The 17,954-nt window shown below is 48.3% G+C and overlaps 9 protein-coding genes across 12 annotated transcripts; 6 read left to right on the forward strand and 3 right to left on the reverse strand.

Annotated features, from left to right (window-relative positions):
• Positions 1–25: 25 nt before the first annotated feature.
• LOC9644556 (ultraviolet-B receptor UVR8) lies at positions 26–1,820 on the reverse strand. Its single transcript, XM_024689167.1, has 6 exons — positions 1,200–1,820; positions 980–1,119; positions 724–915; positions 545–673; positions 332–487; positions 26–281 (listed from the first exon to the last, which is right to left on the reverse strand). Exons 1-6 carry the CDS (start codon positions 1,808–1,810, stop codon positions 67–69), a joined length of 1,443 nt encoding a protein of 480 aa, XP_024544935.1. The 5' UTR covers positions 1,811–1,820; the 3' UTR covers positions 26–66.
• Positions 1,821–1,913: 93 nt separating this feature from the next.
• On the forward strand, positions 1,914–4,384 carry LOC9644557 (U3 small nucleolar ribonucleoprotein protein MPP10). The gene is made up of 12 exons (XM_024689138.1): positions 1,914–2,516; positions 2,557–2,848; positions 2,895–3,032; positions 3,088–3,156; positions 3,218–3,259; positions 3,321–3,389; positions 3,442–3,513; positions 3,560–3,610; positions 3,662–3,803; positions 3,857–3,972; positions 4,026–4,131; positions 4,186–4,384. The coding sequence occupies exons 1-11, from the start codon at positions 1,918–1,920 to the stop codon at positions 4,113–4,115; spliced, it is 1,680 nt and encodes a 559-aa protein (XP_024544906.1). The 5' UTR covers positions 1,914–1,917; the 3' UTR covers positions 4,116–4,131; positions 4,186–4,384.
• Positions 4,300–6,319, reverse strand: LOC9644216 (fructose-bisphosphate aldolase-lysine N-methyltransferase, chloroplastic). Of its 4 annotated transcripts, none has more exons than XM_024689141.1 (14): positions 6,228–6,319; positions 6,051–6,163; positions 5,909–5,972; positions 5,739–5,849; positions 5,618–5,677; positions 5,463–5,570; positions 5,238–5,307; positions 5,139–5,185; positions 4,999–5,082; positions 4,914–4,949; positions 4,780–4,863; positions 4,660–4,727; positions 4,532–4,610; positions 4,300–4,484 (listed from the first exon to the last, which is right to left on the reverse strand). In XM_024689141.1, the coding sequence occupies exons 1-14, from the start codon at positions 6,309–6,311 to the stop codon at positions 4,362–4,364; spliced, it is 1,131 nt and encodes a 376-aa protein (XP_024544909.1). In that variant the 5' UTR covers positions 6,312–6,319; the 3' UTR covers positions 4,300–4,361. The 4 variants fall into 4 exon arrangements, with proteins under 4 accessions (XP_024544909.1, XP_024544908.1, XP_024544907.1 ...); XM_024689140.1 differs by having other exon boundaries at positions 4,999–5,079; positions 6,051–6,169; XM_024689139.1 differs by having other exon boundaries at positions 6,051–6,169.
• A 165-nt stretch (positions 6,320–6,484) lies between these two features.
• On the forward strand, positions 6,485–7,735 carry LOC9644558 (UBP1-associated protein 2C). Its single transcript, XM_002983795.2, has one exon. The coding sequence runs from the start codon at positions 6,485–6,487 to the stop codon at positions 7,556–7,558; it is 1,074 nt and encodes a 357-aa protein (XP_002983841.2). The 3' UTR covers positions 7,559–7,735.
• Positions 7,736–7,867: 132 nt separating this feature from the next.
• Positions 7,868–9,540, forward strand: LOC112351371 (cytochrome P450 71A1-like). The gene is made up of 2 exons (XM_024689190.1): positions 7,868–8,781; positions 8,834–9,540. The coding sequence occupies exons 1-2, from the start codon at positions 7,936–7,938 to the stop codon at positions 9,455–9,457; spliced, it is 1,470 nt and encodes a 489-aa protein (XP_024544958.1). The 5' UTR covers positions 7,868–7,935; the 3' UTR covers positions 9,458–9,540.
• A 579-nt stretch (positions 9,541–10,119) lies between these two features.
• Positions 10,120–11,053, forward strand: LOC112351355 (cytochrome P450 71A22-like). The gene is made up of 2 exons (XM_024689074.1): positions 10,120–10,977; positions 11,027–11,053. Exon 1 carries the CDS (start codon positions 10,137–10,139, stop codon positions 10,941–10,943), a length of 807 nt encoding a protein of 268 aa, XP_024544842.1. The 5' UTR covers positions 10,120–10,136; the 3' UTR covers positions 10,944–10,977; positions 11,027–11,053.
• LOC112351319 (flavonoid 3'-monooxygenase-like) lies at positions 11,030–11,659 on the forward strand. The gene has a single exon (XM_024688975.1). The coding sequence runs from the start codon at positions 11,030–11,032 to the stop codon at positions 11,657–11,659; it is 630 nt and encodes a 209-aa protein (XP_024544743.1).
• Positions 11,660–11,662: 3 nt separating this feature from the next.
• Positions 11,663–14,641, forward strand: LOC9644217 (molybdate-anion transporter). Its single transcript, XM_002983796.2, has 13 exons — positions 11,663–12,077; positions 12,144–12,316; positions 12,364–12,412; positions 12,466–12,804; positions 12,866–13,010; positions 13,063–13,231; positions 13,285–13,537; positions 13,597–13,685; positions 13,746–13,925; positions 13,986–14,071; positions 14,130–14,214; positions 14,274–14,402; positions 14,491–14,641. Exons 4-12 carry the CDS (start codon positions 12,630–12,632, stop codon positions 14,385–14,387), a joined length of 1,296 nt encoding a protein of 431 aa, XP_002983842.2. The 5' UTR covers positions 11,663–12,077; positions 12,144–12,316; positions 12,364–12,412; positions 12,466–12,629; the 3' UTR covers positions 14,388–14,402; positions 14,491–14,641.
• LOC9644218 (isoamylase 1, chloroplastic) lies at positions 14,443–17,934 on the reverse strand. The gene is made up of 18 exons (XM_024689072.1): positions 17,499–17,934; positions 17,259–17,441; positions 17,114–17,206; positions 16,909–17,061; positions 16,767–16,858; positions 16,569–16,710; positions 16,414–16,521; positions 16,277–16,362; positions 16,150–16,221; positions 15,960–16,092; positions 15,818–15,904; positions 15,677–15,769; positions 15,472–15,630; positions 15,334–15,417; positions 15,203–15,283; positions 15,051–15,133; positions 14,883–15,000; positions 14,443–14,828 (listed from the first exon to the last, which is right to left on the reverse strand). The coding sequence occupies exons 1-18, from the start codon at positions 17,901–17,903 to the stop codon at positions 14,565–14,567; spliced, it is 2,436 nt and encodes an 811-aa protein (XP_024544840.1). The 5' UTR covers positions 17,904–17,934; the 3' UTR covers positions 14,443–14,564.
• Positions 17,935–17,954: the final 20 nt, after the last annotated feature.

A 17,954-nucleotide genomic window follows, 5' to 3' on the forward strand; every position in this document is an offset into this window, starting at 1 on the left:
TTCATAGTGGAGCTGGCATCCAGGATTATCACCTTACCATCGCGTCTTTGTTTACGAATTCCAATGTTACAAGCTCTGTGTTACCTGAGCTGGTTTGGGCCTCGAAACAATACAAACCCCGTGATTAGCTCCACAAGAAACACCCAACACTTCTACCGGAGTTTTCTCATGAAGAGCCTGTGGAAATTGTACCAAAACGGGATCTAGTTGCTCATCCTTAAGTCCAGGAATTCCGAGCTGGTAGTCGCGATTCTTTCCCCACGTATATAGATCCCCATTCTCTGAAAGCATATGAGCATTTCTTGCAAGAAAAAAAGGAAAGGCTACTAACCAGTGATTGCTGCTGTCCAAGCCGGTCCGCAAGCAATGTAAGTGCATGTTTTATCAGCCATAGCCTCGACAATAGCCGGCTCTTTCCCGTTTTCCAAAGTCCCATGACCAAGTTGGCCATTTCCACCATATCCCCATGTAATCACTTTCCCGTCCTCTAAGCGAAACATAGAATGTTACGTACCAACAAGAAAAAACCAAGGCAAGAACTTACGAGTGAGAGCAGCGGCATGGAATCCACCACAAGCTACTTGCACTAGAGTCACATCTTCCAGAGCGGCTACAACCTTGGGCTTCCAGTTATTCGCTCTCGTTCCATGGCCAAGCTCATGGTTTGCATTCCCTGAACAGAATCAACACCAGTCTCCCCAGTTTTCAGGAAAAGAAAAATACCTCCCCAGGACCATAATTGGCCCGACTTAGTGAGAGCCATTGTGAAAAATCCCCCGCAATAAACCGAGGCGATGGGAACGTCTAGCGCTTGGACCTTCGTCGGCCTGCTCAATGCACCTTCGTCCATGATGTCCGGGTTTCCATGCCCGAGCCTTCCTTCACCCTCGTCTCTTCCCCATGTGTAAAGCTCGCCTTTACAGAAGAAAGAAGAAGAAAACAATCAGACTCCCTCAAGAAAAAAGAGAACTTTGCTTACCACTTTCCGTGACTGCGGCACTGTGCGATCCCCCGGCCGAAACGTGAACTATCCTGTCTTTCCACGGGCCCTCCAACAATCTGGGAAGAAGCTCTCGCTCGTATGATCCATGGCCTAGAGCACCAAAAGCCCCGTACCCCCTGCAAGCTTTGGCATCAACACATCTCAAACGCAAGAACAAGAAAAGAAGAAATCAAAAACCAAGGATGATCTCACGTACCATGTATACACATTTCCAACCTCCGTGAGAGCGATGTTGTGCAATCCTCCAGCGCTCGCCATTTGGACCCTCTTGATCCTGGGATTCACGTAAGGCTTGTACTGGTTAAACTCCGTGTCTATGCCCAGCCTTCCACCATCGCCCTTCCCCCACACAAAAACATCCTGCTCGGCGAAGAGCACCGAATGGAAGAGCCCGCAAGTCACTCCAACGTTTCCCAGCCGGGGCTTGGCCTTCTCCACAAAGAGCGATGGATCCACGCCACCACCACCGCCACCACCACCGGCGGCGGCCCTCTTAAAAACGCCACACCTCTCAAGAACATCCAGCCTCACCTCCTCGGCCTGCGCGGCCACTTCCATGTCCACCGGCATTCTCCCCTGGATTGGAGCCATCCCTGTGAATGCCGCGAGCTTGAGCGTGGAGATTAGCACCGGCAGCTTCTCCGTGTCCTCGGATCCATGTCCGACTTGCCCGTGAGTCCCCCGCCCCCACGCCCATACCTCCAGCTCCGCCGGCTCGCCGCTGCTCACTCGATCCGCCAGATATCCTATCCGCCGCCGCTGGAGCGATCCAAATGCGAGGTGCGATGGCGCTGCTCGCCGCAGCATCGCGCTCCACGCCATCGAGAACCCTAAAACCCTAAACCCCCCACTCGACGATATTCGTAGAATATGCCCTTTAAAACCCTAAAACCCTTGGGGCATTTTTAGGGTTTATGGCGCTCGATGGCGCGGAGGTGGCTGCTGTGCGCGATTCTGAGGCCAGCGCGTGGCTGGATGCGTCGCCGGAGCTTGTGAGCAGTGCCAGATCTTTGTCCGAGCAGATATTCGCGCTCGCTGTCAGGTATTTTCCCAGGAATCCGCTACGCCGGCTGCTTACGCAGGGATTCGACGCCGAGCAGATATGGCAGCAGATCGAGATCCAGGATCGGCAGCTTCTTTCGTCCGTGAGGAGGCAGATCAGGGATTTGGAGAAGTTGGACGCTGCCGGGGATTTTTTTGGATTGGGAAATGCTGTTGCTGAGGAGCAAGAGAACGGAAAGGCGGAGGCTAGTGATGATTCTCTTAGTGAGGAGGACAAGGAAACTGAGGGAGAGGAAGTGTCTGATGAAGAGGAGGAAGAGGCGGAGGCTGGAGTGTCGAATGTTTTGGAGGACAAGTTCTTGAAGCTCAAGGATATGGATAGATTTTTGCTGGATGCTGAGGAAGAATACCAACGGGGGGACGAGGCTCCTGAAAAGGATGAAGAGGAGGATGACGAGGAGGATGACGAGGACGATGGTGCGGATTCTGACGACGGAGATAAAGATATAAGGTAACTCGATATTGATTTTCTCTTGCTGAGACCTTTTTAGATACGAGGATTTCTATGGAATGATCAAGAGCAAGGAAAAGAGCCAAAGTAAAGATCATGACAAGGAACAAGAAGAAGAACCAGATGATGATGACGATGATGATGATGAACAAGGGGAAGACGCAGAAGAAGAGGATAATGAAGAGGACGAAGGACAACAAGAACAAGGAGGTAAAAGCGAGAGGCTGCAAGAAAAATCTTCGCATGAAAAACAACTGGAGAAGACGCAAAAGCGTATCGAGCTGCTGGAAAAGGCTAACATGGATCCAAAAGACTGGACAATGCGTGGAGAGGTAATTCACGCATGTTTTTCCATGTTTCTGATACAAGTTCTCTTAGATTACGGCAGCCAAACGACCCAAGAACAGCGCGCTTGAAGCTGATTTGGATTTCGAGCATAACGCGCGACCTGCACCTATAATCACCGAAGAAGTCACGACTTCTCTCGAAGATCTCATTCGGCGTCGTATAATTGACGTACGCCTTTCTTCGTCGCAAAGGCTTCAACGCTTAAAACTGTATTTTGTTTCAGGGCCTGTTCGATGATGTTGAAAGGAAGCAAAAACTACCAGATGTGCCTCTTGCGCAAAAGATGGAAATCGTAAGTCGATTGTGTGTTCTAAGCGTACAAGTCTAACGTCGAAACTTCTAATTTCTTACAGGATGAAAGCAAAAGCACGAAGGGATTGGGTGAATTATACGAGGTATTTATCAACGTGAAACTTCCTGCAATCTTTTGATCTGTTTCGTTTTTTCTTGTTTCAGGAGGAATACATGCAATCTGCAGGGCTTGCATCAGCTCCGGAAACCGAAGCAGATAAACTGAAACAAGAGGTTTTGTTCTCTTTCACTCATTGTGGCTGTTACCTACTCTCTGCTAATGCAGGCAAGAGATGTGTTTAAAAGGTTATGCATAAAACTGGATGCGCTGGCTCACTTCCATTTCGCTCCAAAACCTGTAAGGACTTCTTCGTGATATCATGTGGCTAAGGCTGGCTGTGCAGGTGATAGAAGACATGGCTGTCAAAGATGTTCCAGCGCTTGCTATGGAAGAGGTGTGTTTGCGTTTTAAAAGTGCTTGAGACTGAGCTCTATGGTTGCTCTAGGTGGCGCCTGTGTTCGTTTCGGACGCATCGATGTTAGCCCCGGAGGAGATGTTTAGCGGTAAAGGAGCAGTAAAAGACGAGAAGGAGCTCGAGAAAGGCGATAGGAAGAGGAGGCGTGCCTCAAAGAAGCGTAAATATAAAGGTGGGATGGTGTCATATCGCAGGAATATGATGTTCTTACGCAAAGTGTTTCAGCTCAACAAAAAGCCCAAGCTCTGCCTAAAAGGCCTCGAGCGGATGACAAAACTGAAGAACAGCTTTCCGCAGCTCCTAAGAAGAAGCAAACTTCCGACTTCGTGAAATCTGCCAAGGTGAGAATTCGCAAGTTTGCAGTCCTGTATTGAGCGTTGTGCTAATTCTGCAGGTTTTTGCGGAGCTTGACCGGCAAAAAACTCAGCCCGCTGCCAAAGCTAAGATTGAAAAGTCGATGCAACCTTCCTCTTTCAAGCTCTAGCCAGTGATCACCTTTGGTAAGAAGCTTTTTTCGCTAGCAATCTGCTCTAACTCCTGTTATTCTGATTAAGGCATTAAAATGTACGTGGAATGGCTCGCAATTTTCCGAGGCTTTCGTCCGGGGAGCTTTCTTCTGATCACTCCTACACTGAGTGATTAGAACGAAAGAATTCTAGGTAGCTTTGAGCAATCCAAAAGGATCTTAAACAAAAATGTAAAAGTCACAGGATGGAACAGGATGCCAAAGTTATGCCTGGCGTGTGCCATCCAGCCGATGCTTCACGCTCTTTAAAGCTCTCAGCTCACCAGCTAGGACGGCTGCAGCTAGAAGTTGTCTACTTCTCGACCTCCATGAGTGTTGATTTAGTTCCTGCGAGACGGTGTTAGAAGGATAAAAGCTCGAGAGAAGGGCCCAACCAAGATTGATTTTTCATGCGTCTCGATTCGCCGTGCTACTTCCAGGCACACAGGAGAACCATGAAGTGGTTTTTGACCCCTGAGAAGCACAAACAATTAGTCTCTTCAAAGAAAAAGGAATGTTTTACAGCGTGTTTCCGCCAAGTTGATCTTTAAGTATCGTGTTCATTTCCGGGAATTGCGTCAATAGATCAGTCTGCAGTTTGTGAAAATTGATTCAGCACCACACCTCTTCGCACGCTCATTACCTCGTCATACGGATTTTCAGGCACAGCGAAGCCATAATCAAGTGCAAGCTCTGCGTTTGAAAGATCACCATAGTTTATCCAAATCTGCGAGGCCGAATGAAACATGAAAACAAAACAAAGACCACTGCCTTTACCTGATCGTTTTCAGCATAGTCTCTGTCCGCTGTAACCTGCTTGTGGTAAGGAAAAGAAAAAGAAAGAAGTTCAGGCGTATCTTACAACTGCGTAGTTGAGAAGCCCGTTAAATGAGAGCTTCGCAAAGCTGGTTGCGTTGTGGTTGAAAAAATCGAGCATTGGTATCTGCTAACGCCGCGTTATAATGTACACAAGGAAGTAAACAGAAATAAAGAGAGACATACCATTACTAATGTCGAGTCCTCTCCAATGGCTAGTGAACGAGAAAAGACTGCAAAGGAAGGACGAACAAAACTAGCAAGAAACAAGCTTGCCTCCTGTACCTGTGGCGTATACATGCTTGAAGTCTTCAAGAGACACTTTACCGAATAGTTGAGGCCAAACATCAAGTGCCTGCTCAAGTACAAAGGCAAGTACGTCAGAAACGCTTACAAAAACCCTTAAAGCATCAAAGTACAAAAGTCCTTGAAACCATTCGGAAAATAAACAAACAGTAAAAAAGAAGTGAATGAAAGCTTGCAAAATAGAAAACTACCCAAAGTACTTACGTTTTGCACTTGGCCAAACTCAGTTGTTATCATTTCCAGCCGCTCACGAGTCTTGCCGTATAAAGGGCTCGCCCTCAAGTAACTTAGCTCGGTGTCCTCCCAAAGAAACTACGCACTTGAAAATTTTGAGAAACAAAAACTCGATAGTCGAGTACCGTGTTGTCGAGCTCCGCTGGTTCAGGAAGACACGAGATGTATGGTGCCCAAGCTGACGACTGGAGCTCTTGCGAGAAAAAATTAGCAAAGCGAAGACGAAAATGTTGAGAGTAAACTTGCCTGGCCTTTGTAACGTTCCATGAGGACAATAAGAGCAAGTTTGGTCCACGGCTTAACAGTGCTGGACAAAACCGTGCTGAGCTCGCCAGGAAGATCACTAGGAGCTATCATCTGGGCGAAACAAGAACCAACATTAAGAGGAAAAGAAGAAAGGACCAAACAACACAGACCAAGTCTAGAGAAATTTCCAGCACGCGTTCTCCCGCACGAACTGGACGGCTCGCAAACAATCCCCTGCGTCATAGACTCACTCATCAATGAATCAAAAGGAAAAAAAAATAAAACCACGAACTCCACCGCTACTCGACCTGCCTGCCAGATTCTTGCGATGTCCCAATGCGCACCGCCGATAGATCGCCATCATCGTTCCGGCTCGCGAGCCACGACATAAATCCTGCGTAGCCATTGCTCAGCTTCCGCGGCGCCTGGTTCTGGAATGATCAAGCCAAGAACTCGCGAAAGCGATCGACAATCGATCTATCAGCGTACCTGAAGCGCGCAAAACCTCCTCGAAATCGATCCAGCCGCGCCGGGAGGAAGAAGAATCCTGGGCGTCGCCACAGGCGCCCACATTTCTCTTCTCCAAATCCAAAATATAGGTTTTCCTACCACGTCACTGCATTGCCTTGCCACGTCATGGGAAAGCGTCGCTGATGTGGCAGATTCTCGTGCTCGCCACGTATTCAGTGCCTGCCATGTGGCATAATCCATTTTCTTGGCGTGTAATTTAGGGCATCTCGGCCGCGATGGAGAGCAAGAAGCGCAAGGCGGAGGAGGATCCGGGCGGCGATGCCGGCGGAGTGGAGCAGCCGGATCTCGATAGCGCCGACGTTCTCAAGCTCCTGGAGCCGCTGGATCGCGGCGCCATGCACTACATCCTCCAGATTTCTTGCTTGCAGCACCCGGCTGTTCTGGAAGAGGTCCGGAGGTACGTGGACAGGGATCCCGCGCACCGCAAGCTCTTCGTGCGGGGATTGGGCTGGGACACCACCACCGAGACGCTCAAGGGCGTCTTCTCGCAATCCGGGGAGGTGGACGAGGCCGTGATCATCCGGGACAAGGCCACGCAAAAGAGCCGGGGATTCGGCTTCGTCAGTTTCAAGCATATGGATGGAGCTCTGCGCGCGCTCAAGGAGCCGAGCAAGAGGATCGATGGAAGAATGACCGCTTGCCAGTTCGCGTCAACCTCTTCTTCCTCCACTCCTTGCTCTTCGATCACTCCATCCATGAATCCTCCCCCGCCGAGGCCATTCATCGAAGACGTCTCCACCAGGAAGATCTACGTCGGGAGTGTTCCAGTGGGGACGAGCGCGGACAAGGTGCTGGCCATCTTCTCCCAATTTGGAGAGATCGCCGAGGGGCCGCTGGGATTCGACCGCTCCACTGGAGCTTCCAAGGGATTCGCGCTCATCATCTTCAGAACCTCCGAGGGAGCGCGCAAGGCGCTGCTGGATCCTTTCAAGACGATCGATGGCCACCAAGTTCATTGCAAGCTCGCCGCCGAGGGGCTGGCCAAGCAGCAGCAAATCAAGCACGATCAAGCGTCCATGGATCATCACCACCATCAAGCCATGCGGCCTTTGATGGCTCCAGCGATCGCTCACAACACCATGAAACAAGCTCCTCATCCTCTCGTCAACTATCACTACGTCCAAGCTCCTCCGCCATCTTCGAGGGCGGGATCATACAACTATCCGGCAGCGTTTGGAGGACAAGCCGCCTCTCAGGGGCAGTATTATGGGATTCACCCCGGCTATGGAGTTTCGTATCCCGCAAGTGGAGTTCCAGTGGCGAGCGTTCCATCGGGTTACAGCAGCTAAAATCTATAGAGAGGTACGTGATGTAGAAACAAAGATCACTTTCTCGCAATAGTTTTGGTTCTTGGTTCGGACTGACTTAAAACAAGTTGGCTCTCCCTCACAGCAATTTATTCTTTTTAAAAAGATAGTTTTAGTTCAATTTTTTAACAATTAGTTCGTTCTTTTGTAAAAGATAAGACTTTTTAATATCAAAATGCATTTGAAGATACGGTCTAGCTCTGATTGCTGATTGATTTCAGCAAATACCGGGATCAAGATCTCCTCTTGCTGTCATGTCGCTTCCGCTAGATCTAATCCAACACGCTATCTTCTACTAGGTCCAACTTGCGTGCTGGATCTTATCGCTCATAAGTTCATACCTGTGTGAGTTCCAGAACATGGCAGCCCTCGTGGTAACTCTTTTGATTGTGCTGCTCCCTCTCCTATTGTGGTGGCTTCGCATCTATCAGAGCAAGAAAAATGTAGCGCCAGGGCCTTTAGCGATTCCACTTTTGGGCCATCTTCACTTGCTGGGAAGGCATCCACACAAAGCCCTGTCTATTCTCTCCAAGAAGTTTGGATCTGTCATGAGCATCAATCTAGGCTCTGTTCCAACGCTTGTAATCTCTTCTCCAGATGCTGCAAAAACCATTCTCTCCACGCAGGACATCTTCTTTGCATCCAGGCCAAGGACTGCCGCTGCCAAGTTTATCTTCTTCAACGCAAGGGATATGGTGTGGTGCGAGTATGGATCGTACTGGAGGACAATGAAGAAGGTTAGTACTCTGGAGCTCTTCACGGCCAAGAGGGTGGAGGAGTCAAAGAAGCTGAGGATGGAAGAGATTTCTCGGCTTGTGACCTCTATTGCTCGGGAGGGTGACAATGGAAGGGTTGCTATTGACATGAATGCCAAATTGTCAATGACTAACATGAACTTGGTGAGTTTTATGGCATTCAGCCAGAGGTTTGAGGAATCCTCATTTGTGGAGCTCTTGCAAGAGGCAATTGATCTTGTGACTAGTTTTGTTCCCAGTGATTACTTCCCCTATCTCAGCTGGATGGATGATTACCTGGGCACTGTTCCAAAGATGAAAGCCGTACAGGGCAAGCTTGACAAGATATTCCAGGCAATCATCGACGAGCACAGACGTGTAAATGGGGAGAAACAACGAGCTCCAGATCTTGTCGATGTGCTGCTCTCGCTGGATGAAGTAGATGACAATGATCGAAAGGGCTTGATCATGGTGAGTGAAAGTCCTAAGATCTTCAGAAAATATCATCTTTTCTTGCTTCTAGGATATGTTTGGTGCTGGAATTGATACCTCTTCCATCACCACGGAGTGGGCTCTCTCAGAACTCATACGCAATCCAGCTTGCATGCTGAAAGCCCAGCGCGAGATTGACCAGGCCGTGGGGTTTGACCGAGCCGTGAACGAAGATGATCTCCTCAACCTCGGCTACGTTAGAGCGATTGCCAAGGAGACCTTCCGCTTGCACCCGCCGGTCCCGCTGCTGATCCCGCACGAGTCAACGCAAGAGTCTCTGGTCAACGGGCTCCGCGTTCCCGCCAGAACCAGGGCCACGGTCAACGTGTGGTCAATCGGGAGGGATCCAAGGTGGTGGGAGCGTCCGGAGGTGTTTGATCCGGACAGGTTTGCTGCGAGGAGTGTGATTGATGTCAAAGGGCAGCACTTTGAGCTTCTTCCGTTTGGATCTGGGCGGAGGATGTGCCCGGCGATGGGCTTGGGATTGGCCATGGTTGAACTCTCACTTGCGAGGTTGATCCAGGGATTCGAGTGGAATTTGCCAGCAGGACTGCAAGAGCTGAATATGGAGGAGGAATTTGGGGTGACGCTCCGGAAGAGAGTGCATCTGAGTGCTCTTGCAATGCCCCGTTTGAAGGCAGAGCTTTACGTTTAGAATGTAATTTCGTTTCCCATCTGTATATCTGTAACTTTGAAAGTTAATCGAGAAAATATCGAAGCTCTTGAAGATTGGCAGGACGGCTGGTTTTCACGATGAATCAAGCGCATAAATAAATAATTTTCTTATGTTTAATCATTCACTTGCAGACTAATCCTAAGATATGTCCTTCTCTATCTTCTTCAAAGTGGTGTTTGAGCTACAAAACAAGAAGATACAGAAGAAGCAACAAGAAGAACCAGATTTCAAGCAGTCCAGGAACAAGGTTTTACGCTAATCAAATTAGTAAATTTGGGATTTGAGCCAGAAGCTAGAGTGGGAAACTTGAGACAAGCGTCTCTCCAAGCTTAACTGAATCATTTTATTGTCTGCGTATAAAACCCTCCTAAGTATGAGACTGGTGTATTGAGATAGGCTGCTTGGATGATAGTTGCCGCCGTTCACCGGCCAACATTATTGGTTGTGGTGGTTGTGGCCTCCCCCATTGCTTGAGTCTTTACGAATCTTGTCCTCACGCGTGTAATTGGGGAGTGGAGCTCCAAAGTCCAAGTTGGCGTTTCCCAGCTTGACATTTTGGAAGGTAAACTCGCCATGTTGCAAAAGGCAAAGATCAGTCATTTTCCATTTATTGGACACCTTACTCTCGTGCCATAAAAAACATTCAGCTTTCGTACCAATGGAAGACATGGCAGCCCTCATTGTAGCTCTTTTGATTGTGCTACTCCCATTATTATGGTGGTGGCTTTGCAGCAAGAAAAATGTAGCCCCAGGGCCTTTGGCGATCCCACTCTTGGGCCATCTTCACTTGCTGGGAAGGCATCCACACAAATCCCTCTGTAGTCTCTCCAAGAAATATGGATCTGTCATGAGCATCGATCTAGGCTCTGTTTCAACGCTTGTAATCTCTTCTCCAGATGCTGCAAAAGCCATTCTCTCCACGCAGGACATCTTCTTTGCATCCAGGCCAAGGACTGCTGCTGCCAAGCATATCTTTTTCAACGCAAGGGATATGGTGTGGTGCGAGTATGGATCTTACTGGAGGACAATGAAGAAGGTTTGTACTCTGGAGCTCTTCACTGCCAAGAGGGTGGAGGAGTCAAAGAAGCTGAGGGTGGAAGAGATTTCTCGTCTTGTGACCTCTATTGCTTGGGAGGGTGACAATGGAAGGGTTGGGATTGACATGAATGCCAAACTGTCAATGACCAACATGAACTTGGTGAGTTTCATGGCATTCAGCCGGAGGTTTGAGGAATCCTCGTTTGTGGATCTCTTGCAAGAGGCGATTGGTCTTGTGACTGGTTTTGTTCCCAGTGATTACTTCCCCTATCTCGGCTGGATGGATGATTACCTGGGCACTGTTCCAAAGATGAAAGCCGTACAGGGCAAACTTGACAAGATATTCCAGGCAATCATCGATGAGCACAGTAAATGCGGAGAAACAACGAGCTCCAGATCTTGTCGATGTGCTGCTCTCGCTGGATGAAGTAGATGACAATGATCGAAAGGGCCTGATCATGGTGAGTGAAAGTCCTAAGATCTTCAGAAAATATCGTTTCTTGCTTCTAGGATATGTTTGGTGCTGGAATTGATACCTCTTCCATCACCACGGAGTGGGCTCTCTCGGAACTCATACGCAATCCAGCTTGCATGCTCAAAGCCCAGCGGGAGATTGACCAGGCCGTGGGGTTTGACCGAGCCGTCAACGAAGATGATCTCTCTAATCTCGGCTACGTCAGAGCGATTGCCAAGGAGACGCTACGCTTGCACCCGCCGGTCCCGCTGCTGGTTCCGCATGAGTCAACGCAAGAGTGCATGATCAACGGGTTCCGCGTTCCCGCCAGAACCAGGGCCACGGTCAACGTGTGGTCAATCGGGAGGGACCCAAGGTGGTGGGAGCGTCCGGAGGTGTTTGATCCGGACAGGTTTGCTGCAAGGAGTGCGATTGATGTCAAAGGGCAGCATTTCGAGCCGCTTCCATTTGGATCCGGGCGCAGGATGTGCCCAGGGATGGGCTTGGGATTGGCCATGGTGGAGCTCTCCCTGGCGAGGTTGATCCAGGGATTTGAGTGGACTTTAGCACCAGGACTGCAAGAGCTGGATATGGAGGAGGAGTTTGGGGTGACGCTCCAGAGGAGAGTGCCTCTCAGAGCTCTTGCAATTCCCCGTATGAAGGCAGAGCTTTATGGAGGGATATGCTAGTATATTCTAGCTGCCATCAAACGCCATAAGCAAAATTAAATCCATTAAAGTCTTTTAAAAGGTAAGCAAAAAAGCTTTTGTTTAGGGTTCTATTGCGGCAATGGGCTGGAAAGAATCGGACTTGGTGGTGGATTTGGATCCTCCGGATGAAGAGTGCCCGATCTGCATCAGCTCGCTCCAAGGTGACGAGGTCGTCGTCGAGCTCTCTCGATGCAACCATCACTTCCACCGCAAATGCGTCACATCTTGGTTCCGCTCTCGCCCTAGCTGCCCAACTTGCCTCCGTCCGTACGGGATCTTCACCGGAACCCAGCCCCGGGGATCCATGTTCGTACAGATGGAGAGCAATTGGAGCTGTGCAGGGTTTCCATTGCACGGTGTTATCACGATTAATTACCACTTCCCAAATGGAATCCAGGTTTGCTCTTCCAACTTAATTCTTATTTATTAATTTTTTCTATTATTATTATGATTATTATTATAGGGGCCGGAGCATCCCAATCCTGGGCATCACTACAAAGGGACTGTACGAACGGCATTTTTGCCTGATAATGAAGAAGGGCGAGATATATTGAGGCTCTTGAAGATAGCATGGAAGCGAAGGCTGGTTTTCACTGTGGGGACGTCAATTACCACAGGTTTAAGTAACTGTGTAATGTAAGTGACTTTTTTTCTTACCATTTAAACTTATAATTAAAATGCAGCTGGAATGGCATCCACCACAAGACTCAGTACGAAGGCACATACGGATATGTAAGTAATTTTCTCTTGTTTACTTAGGTGATGTTTGGTAAATTTTCTTGCAGCCAGATGCGACTTATCTCAGTAGAGTAAGGCAGGAACTCGCTGCATTGGGCGTTTTTTAACGTAAAACTCTAGCTGCCACGTGGACGGTTGTAATTCAAACTCAAATGCGTAGTGAAGAAAAAGAATATTCTTCAGGATCTTAGGGTTTGAGAAGGGCTTTAGTATGGACGAGCGATGGCGCGCGCCCGAGTGGCTCTATCCGTGCTTGATCGCCGGATCGGGATGTGCTCTAGCGCTGCGGGCTTCGATCTCCAGGAAATATGGCGCCGCGCCTCGCCTTTCACCTACATTCGTTGCGTTCCAGAGGAGGTTTTTTCAAGTTTTCTTGTTGGCTTTAGGTAAATTTCCAATCTTTCTGCGAGCAAAGGATGAAGCAAGTAATCGATGTTTCTTTTGCAGTGGCGCATGGTTTCCAAAATGTGTATGTAGAAGCTCTGTACAAGAGCTATGGATTGCAGAGAAAGGAAATAGCTCGTCTTCTCCTGTTTGGTCACGCAGCAGCAATTTTTGTAGGGACAATTGTGGCAGTTTCAGCGGATTCCTTGTAAGCTTTTGTCGATTTTTTATTTTTCTTCCGGATTAGTTTTTGCTGCCAGAGGACGAAAGCAAGTATGCCTTGCGTATGCGGTCTTTACGGTGATTGAGTCTGTTCTAAAGCAATCGGGACACCTCTACGCTCTTTGCCTTGCGAGGATTTTCAACGGGTTGGCCTCGTCGGTGCTGCCTTGCGTTTTTGAGACATGGATGATCTCAGAGCATGAGAGGGTACTGTAAACTGTAAAACTCAAAACTAGATTGTCTTTAACGTCTCGTTTCAGCATGGTTTTCGTCAAGAATGGATGGTGGAAACGTTCCTGATGATGACTTTTGGCGGAGCTATCGCATTACTTGGTACCACCGCTGTTGCAAACTTTTTCGTCACCAATTTGGGTTGGAAGCTAGGAGCACCATCTGTTCTCTCCGCCGGTGCTGCAGTTATTCTTTTTCTTTTCGTTTCCAGATCCTGGGATGAGAACTGGGGTGAGGAGAGTCAAGGAAAAATCTCCAAGCCGTTGCTCCTTCCGTTTCGTGGTCAGTGGTTTTTCGCTTGTTTGTTTTTTTTTCTTATTCGAGATATTTTTCTTACGCAGACAAAAAAGTCGTGACTTTGGGACTCGTACAAGGAGTTTTTGACGTATCAGTGGCCGTTTTTTGGCTTCTCTGGGTGCCGACGATAGTGGTATGAGTTTTGGTTTTCCTTTTTCGCTTTGTTGTAGGAGAAAAACAGTTTATTTTACAGGCCGATGGTCGAGAGATTTATGTTGGATCGATATATGTTTGCTTGATGGCCTCTGTTATGGTGGGGACTAGTATTGCTGCTTTCCTTTCATCCTTCCCGTTGCTCACACCTGAGAGATCTCTTGCTCTTGTGCTGGCTATTGCAAGTATCTGCTTATTAGTCCCGGCCTACGATTACCAGGTAGAAACTTTAATATGTTTCCATTTTCCGCAGTGGCTAAGCTTTTGGTCTGCGTTGCAGGAGATTCCAGTGTTGGTGGCGATGTTCTGTGTGTTTCACATATGCGTCGGGATAGCTACGCCTTTGCTAGCTTGCTTTCGAGCCTCGTAAGTAGTTCTCGAGATCGTCTTAGGTGGTGAAAACCTCTAGCTATGCTCTGTGTAGATATATCTCCAGTTCTCGTCGAGCAGGAGTTTATGCCATTTACCGTGTTCCAACTGACTTGGCACTCATTCTTTTTCTAACTCAGGTAGGTGAACGGTTTCATCCCATCGATATTTCTTTTACAAGTCTTTGGTGCTTTTGCAGGGCTCAATCCGTCAGGCATGGGATAATAGCACCATCCTTTACACATGCGGTTTAGCAAATCTTGCAGCCGCGGGAGGGGTGCTTGCGCTGACAAACTCTTGGAAGAAACTCTAGAAAAACATTTGTACGGTAAGAACACTTCCAAGCTTTCTTTTTCCTAGTTTTCCTCTTCCTGCGAAATCTAAGCTCCATTTATTCCGGGGTTTCTTATTGACAGGAACTTCTCTCTATCTACACGGTTGCTTGACGCTGGAGAAACTGGAATTTACAGTCGATGAAGCTCTCTCTCTCTCAATCCTCGTTGAGCGGGACAAGGACGAGGATGATAGAGCTGTAACTTATCATAGGATAGATTTGAGCGTTGAGAAGCGGGCTGTACTGCGCGTATGCTGTTGCCAAATCGGGGATGTCGTCGGCTAGAAAGTCGTAAGGGGCGGGCTTGCTCGAGTCTACCACTGGCTGCCATTTGAAGCCTGGCCGTTCCGGGAGAGTGACCAGCACTGGCAGATGGCTCGTGTTAAATGCAATGTAAAGCTCTCGTTTCTTCGCATCCACCTGCGAGAATGTCAATAGCTGTGTAAGGAAGTATGAGAACTTAAGAGAGCCTACCAGCGAAAATGCGACGAAACGGCTGGTTTCGGACCAATCTGGAGTCTCTGGAACAACGCCGTGCCACTCCAGGCGCTCGGCTGTTGGGAAATCTCCAAGTCCAAGCGACTCGGATTGCCTGTGAAAGATGTTTAGTGTCTCATATGAGAATGGATGCCGCTAACTTGCCTTCTAAAGTTGAACAGATGGCGTGAGAACCGGAAGAGACCGGTTGGATCCGTTCGCAATTTATCCCACCTGAAATAGTTTATCTACACGAAGCACATCTTTTGCACAAACTCGTTAACACCGGGAGTGGAAACAATGGATGGAATTCTTACAGCATTGTCGTGGCAGTACGTGTTGTTGTTCCCTCCTTTTGTATGTGCGTACTCATCGCCCATTGTTACCATAGGTACACCCTGTGAAGCACCTTGGTTGGCGTTGGAAGGAAGCAGCCACTTTAGCTTACCTGAGAGACCATAAGAGCTACCAGAAAATTCCTCAGCTGCCTGTGCCTTAGGCGGCGCACACGAACGCTAACGAGCTCGCCTTCCTGCCATGGAAAACGTCCGTTATTGCAATGTTTCGCATTTGCCACCATCCCTACCTCTCCGCAATTCCAACTGTTGTTATGAGTTTCCCCATCGTTGTTGCTCTCCCCGTTCGCTATGTTGTGCTTCGAGTTGTACGACACAAGGTCAAGTAGTGTAAATCCATCATGAGCAGTTACAAAGTTGACGCTGTGCCATGGTTTTCTGCCTCCGTCCTGAAAGTAGGGAGTTTCATGGTGGGAACTATAGACTCCCAAGTACCTGATATAAGTGTGGCGAGCCACACAAGCACTGTGCGAATGCCCCAGCCAATCCATCGGTTCCTTTGATAAAAAGGCGCACAGTATCTCGATACTGAAATGAAAAATGTGGAAACGCATGTAAGAAAATCAGGGAAATCACCTGTCCATTCCATTCAGACCAGATTCCCCAGTGAGGAAAATTTCCCACTTGATAAAGACCTCCTGAATCCCATGCTTCAGCAATTAGCTGCCGGTACAAAAAGCTGTTGAGAAAGTGTACAATGAAAATTACAAGCACGGACCTTCACTCCTCTCAGAACGGGATCGTTACTTATCATATCGATAAGTGGAGGTTCACTCAGTGGCGTGCCTGTTGTCACACAATCTCCATCCACATCCTCGCTAGCGCCAAAAACATTTGCTTTATCCCAAAGACTAGAGGAGATTTGACAAAGGTTAGATTCTGCTGAAAACATCAAGATTGGGACGTACCTACTTGCGCGGGTTAGTATGGACGCTAGATCAAAACGAAAACCATCAATGTGCATCTCCAGCACCCAGTACCTGAAACATTTAGATTTGTTACTTTGTCATTCACGTCGTTCAAACCATCAAATACCTCAGACAATCAACAATAAATCGCCTGACCACAGGATGGTTGCAATTGAATGTGTTCCCGCATCCAGAATAATTATAGAATTCTCCCTATAGAAACAAGTAAACCCAGTTTGTTTTATAGAAGGTGTAACTATCAACCTTGGGCGCAGTCATGTAATAGACACGGTTATCCAATCCCCGAAAAGAAATAATCGGTCCCATTTCATTTCCTTCAGCAGTATGATTGAAAACTACATCCATAAAAACCTGTGAAGTATCTCGGTCAGTACAAAATCCACGGACAATGCATATACCTCTATGCCAAGCTTGTGCGCCTCCCTTACAAAAGTTTTAAACTCTTTAATCGCATCACGACCACAGTTTTGTATTCCAGACGAAGCATATCTCGTCATTGGAGAAAAGAAATTGATGGTCGAGTAGCCCCAGTAGTTCATCCTGAGAGGCAAACGAACTGCATCACTATAAGGTAATGAAGCAATGCAACAACTTACTTGTGATCACCCATCACGGGATTGTACGAATAGTATTCTAGCTCATTAAACTCGTGAATCGGCATCAGTTCTATCGCGTTGATACCCAAGTCCTGTAGCATCCCCATGTTAGTCCTTGAAACCTTCTCAAACAACCATATACCTTCAAATGTGGCAGCTTCTCCAGGGCTCCGAGGTATGTCCCAGGAAAATCCACATTACTTGATGGATGCTGCGTAAAACCACGCATATGAAGCTCATATACTATAAGATCCTTTTGTTTGTGACGCGGAGGCGAATCCCCTTGCCAATCAAACTGAAACAAAACAGAAAACTTGTAAAACAATGCAAGATTTGGCAAACTCTACCTCGTCGTTTAACTGCGGAACCATCCCGGCCATCTGAGGCCAGCAGCTGTTTCCAGGTCCTAAAGCTCCGTATTTTCCCCGACTAACTACAGCCTGCAGCACCAAAAAAACTCCTGTCAAATCTATTCATCTCTTCATTCCTTACCTTAGCATAAGGATCAACAAGAATTCGAGACAAATCGTAGCAGCACCCCTCCTCCAGACTGAATTTCCCATTTAGCCGGTATCCATACAGCAAATTCGGACATACGTCTGGGAGATAGACATGCCACACATCTCCAGTCCTGTTAAAAACTGGATGAAGAGGAAACTCTTTACCAACTCGGCCCTGCAAAGAAAAAGAGTAATAACCAAATGGATGGAAGCACAAGAGCAATGCCCATACCTTCTGCAAATCTTCCTCGGTGAACAAACACAAGGACACAGCGATCGCGCCACTAGAATGCACAGAGAAATTTACACCCCCTTCCACGGGCGTGGCGCCGAAAGGAAGGGGTCTCCCCCGCTTGGGCCGCCCTGCCAATTTCTTCACATCCACGCTCTCCGACGAGCTGTAACTGGACGTGCTCGTCTCCATCGCGCGGCACGAGACGACGGGATCACCGCCATTGCAATGCCTCCACCCAGAAATCTTACCCCTGCAATGCCAATCCCTAGCCAGATTCACGCAATGCGGGGGCGCCCGATCGCTGCAAGACGCGGCCGCGGCATCGCCTCGATGACAGACCCTAGCAGCATCCGGCGAGGCACTGGGAATGGCACCTGAGACAATCGCCGGCGCCATCGCCATAGCTCAAAAACAATGTTCCTCACATGTGGAAAAGCAAACCCTTTATACCAA

The sequence above is a fragment of the Selaginella moellendorffii genome, unplaced genomic scaffold (assembly GCF_000143415.4).
Source record: "Selaginella moellendorffii unplaced genomic scaffold, v1.0 SELMOscaffold_60, whole genome shotgun sequence".
Lineage (NCBI taxonomy): Eukaryota > Viridiplantae > Streptophyta > Lycopodiopsida > Selaginellales > Selaginellaceae > Selaginella > Selaginella moellendorffii.

Bases quoted from the DNA above. Each gene is read 5' to 3' on its own strand.
- LOC9644556 (XM_024689167.1), bottom strand. From the start codon at position 1,810: ATGCTGCGGCGAGCAGCGCCATCGCACCTCGCATTTGGATCGCTCCAG. The intron at 1,120-1,199 runs GTACGTGAGATC...CAAAGCTTGCAG, and splicing joins GTTGGAAATGTGTATACATG to GGGGTACGGGGCTTTTGGTG. The intron at 674-723 runs GTATTTTTCTTT...GATTCTGTTCAG, and splicing joins CCAATTATGGTCCTGGGGAG to GGAATGCAAACCATGAGCTT.
- LOC9644557 (XM_024689138.1), top strand. From the start codon at position 1,918: ATGGCGCTCGATGGCGCGGAGGTGGCTGCTGTGCGCGATTCTGAGGCC. The intron at 3,514-3,559 runs GTAAGGACTTCT...CTGGCTGTGCAG, and splicing joins TCCATTTCGCTCCAAAACCT to GTGATAGAAGACATGGCTGT. The intron at 3,973-4,025 runs GTGAGAATTCGC...CTAATTCTGCAG, and splicing joins ACTTCGTGAAATCTGCCAAG to GTTTTTGCGGAGCTTGACCG.
- LOC9644216 (XM_024689139.1), bottom strand. From the start codon at position 6,311: ATGTGGGCGCCTGTGGCGACGCCCAGGATTCTTCTTCCTCCCGGCGCG. The intron at 5,973-6,050 runs GCAGGTCGAGTA...TCTATGACGCAG, and splicing joins ACATCGCAAGAATCTGGCAG to GGGATTGTTTGCGAGCCGTC. The intron at 5,186-5,237 runs GTACAGGAGGCA...CTTCCTTTGCAG, and splicing joins CAAGCATGTATACGCCACAG to TCTTTTCTCGTTCACTAGCC.
- LOC9644558 (XM_002983795.2), top strand. From the start codon at position 6,485: ATGGAGAGCAAGAAGCGCAAGGCGGAGGAGGATCCGGGCGGCGATGCC.
- LOC112351371 (XM_024689190.1), top strand. From the start codon at position 7,936: ATGGCAGCCCTCGTGGTAACTCTTTTGATTGTGCTGCTCCCTCTCCTA. The intron at 8,782-8,833 runs GTGAGTGAAAGT...TCTTGCTTCTAG, and splicing joins ATCGAAAGGGCTTGATCATG to GATATGTTTGGTGCTGGAAT.
- LOC112351355 (XM_024689074.1), top strand. From the start codon at position 10,137: ATGGAAGACATGGCAGCCCTCATTGTAGCTCTTTTGATTGTGCTACTC.
- LOC112351319 (XM_024688975.1), top strand. From the start codon at position 11,030: ATGTTTGGTGCTGGAATTGATACCTCTTCCATCACCACGGAGTGGGCT.
- LOC9644217 (XM_002983796.2), top strand. From the start codon at position 12,630: ATGGACGAGCGATGGCGCGCGCCCGAGTGGCTCTATCCGTGCTTGATC. The intron at 13,232-13,284 runs GTACTGTAAACT...GTCTCGTTTCAG, and splicing joins TGATCTCAGAGCATGAGAGG to CATGGTTTTCGTCAAGAATG. The intron at 13,686-13,745 runs GTATGAGTTTTG...TTTATTTTACAG, and splicing joins TCTGGGTGCCGACGATAGTG to GCCGATGGTCGAGAGATTTA.
- LOC9644218 (XM_024689072.1), bottom strand. From the start codon at position 17,903: ATGGCGATGGCGCCGGCGATTGTCTCAGGTGCCATTCCCAGTGCCTCG. The intron at 17,207-17,258 runs GTAAGGAATGAA...TTGGTGCTGCAG, and splicing joins TTGTTGATCCTTATGCTAAG to GCTGTAGTTAGTCGGGGAAA. The intron at 15,770-15,817 runs GTGATTTCCCTG...TTTTCATTTCAG, and splicing joins GGTCTGAATGGAATGGACAG to TATCGAGATACTGTGCGCCT.